At 39.5% G+C, this 7,621-nt stretch overlaps 1 protein-coding gene across 2 annotated transcripts; it reads right to left on the reverse strand.

Annotated features, from left to right (window-relative positions):
* Positions 1-1,481: 1,481 nt before the first annotated feature.
* Positions 1,482-3,831, reverse strand: mgst1.2 (microsomal glutathione S-transferase 1.2). Of its 2 annotated transcripts, none has more exons than XM_027002156.3 (4): positions 3,675-3,831; positions 2,730-2,865; positions 2,273-2,367; positions 1,482-2,177 (listed from the first exon to the last, which is right to left on the reverse strand). In XM_027002156.3, exons 2-4 carry the CDS (start codon positions 2,844-2,846, stop codon positions 1,931-1,933), a joined length of 459 nt encoding a protein of 152 aa, XP_026857957.1. In that variant the 5' UTR covers positions 2,847-2,865; positions 3,675-3,831; the 3' UTR covers positions 1,482-1,930. The 2 variants fall into 2 exon arrangements, with proteins under 2 accessions (XP_026857957.1, XP_081579285.1); XM_081723159.1 differs by having other exon boundaries at positions 2,730-2,861; positions 3,675-3,790.
* Positions 3,832-7,621: the final 3,790 nt, after the last annotated feature.

A 7,621-nucleotide genomic window follows, 5' to 3' on the forward strand; every position in this document is an offset into this window, starting at 1 on the left:
TTCAGAAAATGCAATTCTGTGAGCCTGACTGGAAAACTGTTGATCAGTCACCAAACAGAAATACTGCAAATGCTGCAAATACGTGATCATAACTGTTTGCATTGTATAGCCCATATAGCCTACCTTTCATACCCTACCACTGACAAACGGGCTGTACTTTATACCGAAAACCAAAAACAAATGACTGCTGTACCTTCACACATGCTTGACATCAGTGTCCATCATCTTCTTCCTCTCCTTAGCAAAGCCCCCAAAAATAACCTCCATACTGTCAATCACCTGTGGTATTAACCTCCACAAAGGAGCCAAAAAAATATATTTAATTAGTCATAAAACCACCATATAGGCATATAAAGTGCTTGGAGTGTTTGCTCAATTTTGATCAATCAAAACTGAATGCAATAACAAAATATTTAATTGCAAAATGAATGGAGTGTATTCAGGTCATCAACGTGAAGTTGTATTTTTATTTCCTTCTTTTGAAAATGGACCTATGAGGTCATGGGATCCATTAGCATCATTTTGAGGGTGTCTGTTGTTGCACAGGTGGAAAAGGCCATGAAGACCTCGCTGTCAATCATGTGCACGATTTCTGCCATCTTTATTCGGACTGCACTGGCACAATTATGACTGAAATGTTACAAACAAGCTAGACCTGTGCTGCCCAAATCTGGTTTTTGTAATCTACCACCCTGGTAGATTAGCTGCAACCCTAAATCTAGCACACTGGGTTCTAATCTTAAAATGTTACGGAAGAACTTCATTAAATGGATAAATTCTGTTAGATTAGGGTTGGAACTAAACTCCGTAGGGCGGTAGATCACCAAGACCAGATCTAAACATCCCTGATCTAAACAATCTGTCAAACCAAAAACAATTTTACCAAGCCATCATAGCAGAGGACAGCGAAAGTAGAATGTTTTCTACTTTTGTTTAGACACGTGTTATGTCGCGAACAAAACGTATTATTTCTGTTGCCTATTTACCGCCAATGGAATGTGTTTTTGGTATAAAAAAAAATACATGTGCTATACTAGCACAGAGTGATGAACAACTACCACTTTTGCGATTTATAAAGGCAGTTCTTACCTTGTTATAATTAATAATGATATTTAAGTTTATTGGTATTTAATATTGGTATTTAAGTTTCACTGCAGTAGAATGAGTAAATAGCGCGGTTAGACGTCAAAGTACTTTTGTTTCAAGAATGCACGCACTCAAACAACTATTCGAAAAATAAATGGAGTTAAATAATAAAGAGCAACCTGAAACGTTTTTTATGCATACATTCTTACTGAAAATCTGCTCGAACTTTTATTTTAAGCGTTTGGGGAAAGTGTAGAGCGTTTTTGGGCGTGCCACAGAATGCTTTTGGAATTGGTCCACAGGACTGTCTTGCATGTTACGCAATACTCATGCTTGAACGTGTTTAGTGCACAGGGGGCGTGTGGTAGGTAAAGGGGGTCAGTCCATCATTAAAATACGCAAAAAAAATCTTTAATGACTTTTCGACACTTTAAAAATGTGCTTCCCAATCGTAAGTAGCCCATACACTTGAAAACGTATAACCTTTTTTTTTTTAACACAAGTTAAACAGTTTAGCGTTTACTAGGAATTCCGTGTGCACGAATGCCACTAGCGTGGTGTGGCCGTATACTTTATTGCTGAGTCACAGTGAAAACGTAATTGCCAACAGACATTCTTCTTCGTAGACATACGCTGCTTTGCTGTTATAAGTATTTTAGCATGCGAATCTGTATTCTACTATCTAGAGGTATTTCTATGTATAAAAAAAAACAGTTTTGAGTAAACTTGTTTACACTGGATAGAAGGGTGTTTGTTTCTATGCATGTGAACAGCATGCCGTGTTACATTAAAAGTAACACCATGACAAGAATCGGCTCTGGTAATTTCTCACAGTGAATTCTCCCTACAGCAGTAGTATAGTGGTGAGGATCCTGTAGGCCATAGAGAAAGTGGTGACCATGCCCACCACCCAGGACAAGCCCCTGCTGGGCTGGGGCAGTGCCATCACGTAGGCCAGCGTGTGGATGAACCGGGAACCCACAAACAGCCGGAAGTGCAGCAGGGCACTGGAGAGGTCAGGCCCCGTCAGAACATAGAGCAGGCCAATCAGCACAAAGGGAACAATGTTCTCCAGGTCATTCTGATGGCACCTGTGGACATGATCACAAGTGCACTGCTAGCCAGTCACCACACCAGATGGGCACACCAGATGGGGAGACAAGTCATTATATATGAGATATTGCACCTTCTGACACGTTCCACGTCATCATGGGTCCGCAACATCTTTTTCTTCTCCTCTGGAATTGTACCGGGCCAAATATCCTCCAAGTTTGCAAATGTCTGTTGGTGAAAAGACTTCACTTCTTGCAAAGCTCATGCACAACAAGAAATTCATAGCTGTAACTGTCCTGGTTTGTGGAATAATGCAATGTGTACTGAATACCAGTTCAAAATTCCTGTAAAATGTCTTACTAGCAGATTTTTCTCAGCAAATGAAACGTGTGTATACAGATGTCTTAACTACCAGTAAACACTGGTGAGCCACATACCTAAAATACTGTTTCAGAGGTGAACATTCCTGAAAAACCACACCACTGCAAGAGGAGCTGATTGAGCTTGTGATCATTGTTAGCTAACGAATCCGGCTTTATACACCATTGCTAAAGAAAAATTAATTAAATATCCTGTGTTTTGTACAATACCTTTCTGGTGATCCTGAAGTATGCAGTCAGCGGAGCCATTAGCATCATTTTCAGAACGACAATGGTGGCATAAGTGGAGAAGGCCAAGAACACCTCGCTGTCAATTATGCTGGCCATTCCTAAGCTTTAAAACTTTCTGTCAAGAATAAAATTATATTGCAATCACCCAAAGCAAACGCTCTCAGCACTTCAATCTGACCTCAGTTGTAACTTTAGAGAAGCAGGTTTTCTCAGTCACCTGAATAAATTAGCCATTATACAGACTGTCCAGTAGTAATGTCCCTTAACCCAACTCCTAGTCGCACAATCTACCATATTCATTAGTCTTGAGCTATGACTCAAACAATCCAACGATCAAATACATTTTTCTTAAAATTCCTGGAGAGGGCATTATATCCTACACAATGTACGCTGATGTAAACAGTCATTACAGGTCAAAGGTATGGTAGCTAGCAGTAATACTCAACCGGTCCCACCAGTTAAAAGGTAGCTCTAAAATAACTTATGAAAACTGCCATGAAAGCCTGTTGAATCTGTACGAAAGGACACTTCGAATATGACGGGTTGTTATTAAAGAAGAGAATGTATTTATGAAAGAAGAATTTTTCGTAGTTGATTTTGCAGTTGTGTCTTAGACACGAACATCGGGTTTTACAGCAACGTAATCTATATTTGAATAATAAAATGACCTTTATTATCATGCTATTCCACTGTATGAAAACATTTGATTATTAACTTTCCTTTAATCGGGTCACTCCGTTTGGGGGGAGCTATGGTCCGACAGTTTCACTAAGACAGATATCCATATTAAACCTCCCGGTTGAGCGAGTTGTAAAAATGATGAAAGACGTTCTGAGCTGCACCGATTGCGCATACAATATTCAGCGCATGAATTTTAGACCGAAATCGTTTAAATCGAAATCTAGAAAAAATGACCAAACTTACCTTTTTAGTGCAGCAGACCGAGACTGAACCTACGCAAAGACTAAGAATGCCTAGACAAATCAGGGGACAATCTATGGGACTATGCTGACGTTGTTATCGGACAACCTACTTAAAGTGAAGCCAAAAACTTCGACGAAGGAAGTTGTTCCTGAACTTTAGTCTTGTTGCAATGTGAGTTTATCTGTCGGACCATACAGTACAGGGGCGCCAGCTTTAGAGCTCAGCTTGGAGTGAGATTTGTTCCCGGGAGAGGAGTATTTTAGGAGTACTTTTTACACAGTGATATGCTTTTAAAAAGTGTAAAGTGTTCACAAGAAGTGTGCGACGTTCATTTACATTTATTGAGAATGTCAAAACATTTTACTGAACAGTCCTTAAATGTATCCTTAAAACCACCCTAAAACCTACTGAAATCCTTAAACCCAACATCTGAAATTTTGAACAGAAACAGGTTCACAAATTTTCGTGTGCTCTGGTGTAAGAGCTGGAGGATGATTTTGCAGCCTTGATCATTGACTGGAATAGCTCCCACTTGAAGCATGACTTCAAGTCTGCCATCTTAATTGTCAATAGAGATGTGAGTATTCCTTGGAGGGCCAGGTGGTTTCTAGTTATTGTGTTGTTGAAGCCTACCCAACAAAATACCCGCTTTGCATTAGCAGTGAAGTGTAGCAGCACAAAGTTAGCGATGGTGGAGAGAGTTTCAAATCTGCCCACCCCTGTTACCTGGAAAACATGGACAACAGGGTTAAGTTGCACAATTAATACATTGAGACAAGTCACTGAAAATAAGTTCTGGTTTTCGAATGAAACATTGCTGACCTTGTTTTTTAAGTTTGTCATATTGGCCCAGAAGCCCTCAATGTCTGGGTCTGCTGCCAGGCACAGGAATTGTCTCACAGTCTAGGAACTCATTCCCCGTGTGTCATGTTCCTGTGGGCTGAGGTAGGGGAGAAGGTGAAAATACCTTTACTAAAGTACATAGTTAAAATATTCTAGTCACTCCATATGAGATAAGGGAAAGGTGAACAATACTAGCTGTTCAGTACAAGTATCTTTGTTTTTATTTCTTAATTCCTGAAGAAGGAAATATATATACACACACACACTGCTTGGCCAAAAAAAGGTCACCACCTGGATTTAACTAAGCAAATAGGTAAGAGCCTCCAATTGGATAATTACTGCATGGGTGGTTATGTTTCAGCTGGCCACAACTTATTTAACCCTAACTGATGCAGTGAGTAGTTTTTCATTTGTTAAACAACCATGTTGAAAGACACATCCTGTGATTGTGGAAAAGATGTTAATCTGTTTCAGAAGGGTCAAATTATTGGCATGCTTCAGGCAGAGAAAACATCTAAGGAGATGAAACTGCTGAAACTACTAAAATCGGGTTAAGAACTGTCCAACACATTAGTAAAAAGTGGAAGGACAGTGGGGAAACATCACCTTCGAGGAAGGAATGTGGTTGGAAAAAAATCTTGAATGATCGTGATCGGCAATCACTTAAACGTGTGGTGAAATCAAATCGTAGAAAAACAACAGTAGAACTCAGGGATATGTTTAATAGTGAAAGTAAGAGCATATCTACATGCACAATGTGAAGGGAACTCAAGGGATTGGGACTAAACAGCTGCATAGCCTTAAGAAAAACACTCGTCAGTGAGGCTAACTGGCAAAAATGGCTTCAATTTGCTAGGGAGCATAAAGATTGGACTCTGGAGCAGTGGAAGAAGGTCATGTGGTCTGATGAGTCCAGATTTACCCTGTTCCAGAGTGATGGGCGCATCAGGGTAATAAGAGAGGCGGCTGAAGTGATGCACCCATCATGCCTAGTGCCTACCTTACAAGCTTGTGGGGGCAGTGTATGGATCTGGGGTTGCTGCAATTGGTCAGGTCTAGGTTCAGCAACATTATGTGCCCAAAGAATGAGGTCAGATGGCTTCCTGAATATACTGAATGACCAGGTTATTGCATCAATGGATTTTTTCTTCCCTGATGGCACAGGCATATTCCAAGATGACAATGCCAGGATTCATCGGGCTCAAATTGTGAAAGAGGTTCAGGGAGCATGAGACATCATTTTCAGACATGGATTGGCCACCACAGAGTCCAGACCTGAACCCAATTGAGAATCTTTGGGATGTGCTGGAGAAGACTTTGCGCAGTGGTCCAAATCTCCCATCATTAATAGAAGATCTTGGGGGGGGGGGGGGGAAATAAATATTGACATTGCAGAAGCTTGTGGAAATGATGCCACAGCAAATGCGTGCTGTAATCAAAGCTAAAGGCAGTCCAACAAAATATTGGTGTGTGACCTTTTTTTTGGCTAGGCAGTGTATATATATATATAATATATATATGTTGTTGTTGTTTTATTTTTTTTCTTATGTCTCGCTTAAGCAAGGGGTCTCTCAGAGACAACCGCTATAGTGCATACTCTACAGCTGTCACCAGGGCCAGCTGAGTCGCACCCTGGTGGTGTAGGTGACATTCAGTTTATTTCCTGTTAGGCAGATACAGAAAACAATCAAATCAAAAGTATTTTCATAAGAATACATATACTTTTCCTTGAGCTTTATCTTAGTGGTTTACTGATACTAGTCATATAATTCCAAAAGACAGTGTATTACAATCATACATATACAGTGCCAATCCAAAGTCTGCATCTGCCTAGTTGTGGGCAGATTAACGTTTTGTGTGTGTGTGAAATTATGAAACAATCAGACTAATCACATTATTGTATTTATACATAAAGTTCAATATAGTTGAAAAATGACATATCAAGCATGTCCAGGCTTTTGACATTTACTATGCATGCTTTATCTTACTTTACTTTGCACTAAATTACAAATGCCTACATTTCCTAGAATACAAAATGCAGGAATGCAAGTTTCAGTCACTTCTAGATGTAACTAATCTAATAAAAATATAGATGAAGGATTTCTCTTGGGAAGGAGATTCAGAGAGCTGAAGGCTGGCATGAAGTAGTGGTCATGGAGTCAAAAACACCCCCTGTATCCTCCTCAGTCTTGGTTGTTTCTCCTCTTTAAGTGAAAGAAAACAAAGATACTCATACACATACTGTTCATTTCAAGATTGCACATTATAGAATAGATATGGATATTTGTTAACACTCATTGATTTAAAATAGAAAGTGGAATTGGAAAATTGATACCTGCCAGAAAGCCTTAGCAGTTGGTGCTGCCTTTAAACCAAAAGCCCACATTAACCACAACATCCTCTGGATCAAAATTTGACACCTCCAATTACATGTTTATTTAGTGAATTCCTCCTCTGTACATCATCTAAATATTATATATTTTTATTGTACCCTAGAACACTTGATGAAACTGAATTGCGTTATCTGATATTCATAGCTGTATTGTCTACAGAGAGGCCAACACAGGTGCACCATGGAATGATATTTTCTTTTAAAGTGACATCAATATTTTGGAAGATGAGCTCTGCTTGGCTAGATCTGGTACCAGTTGTGGTGCACATACCAAGGAATCGATGGGCCATTTTGTTCACATGAACACACACAGTAAGGGGGTTCATCTTTTCTCTTCCTGTACTGACAAAAGAATTAACCCATTATCTTTGGTCAAATCAAACAAATACATTAAAGTGAGCTCACATTGTTACAAAAATATGGCCAGAATAAAAAAAGAAAAGAATGTTCACTGGATACCAGGATGTAATGGCATTTTCTTCCTACCTGTGTCATTTGAACCATCTATAATGAGGGTGTAAAAACTGTCTCTCATCAGCATTACCAGGATGTTGTCAAAACATGGGGTCACTGCTTTATAATACAGGAGGTTATGGTCCTTGGGCATTTGTACTCCTCTGCAGCAGCTGGATCTCTGAAGCATTCTTTCATGATCAGTGATGATGATGATCATAATATAACCAGTGGTGTATTATGATTTGTCAGCATCACA

Source organism: Electrophorus electricus, chromosome 11 (genome assembly GCF_041902795.1).
Source record: "Electrophorus electricus isolate QZ-2024a chromosome 11, ASM4190279v1, whole genome shotgun sequence".
NCBI classification, from domain to species: domain Eukaryota; kingdom Metazoa; phylum Chordata; class Actinopteri; order Gymnotiformes; family Gymnotidae; genus Electrophorus; species Electrophorus electricus.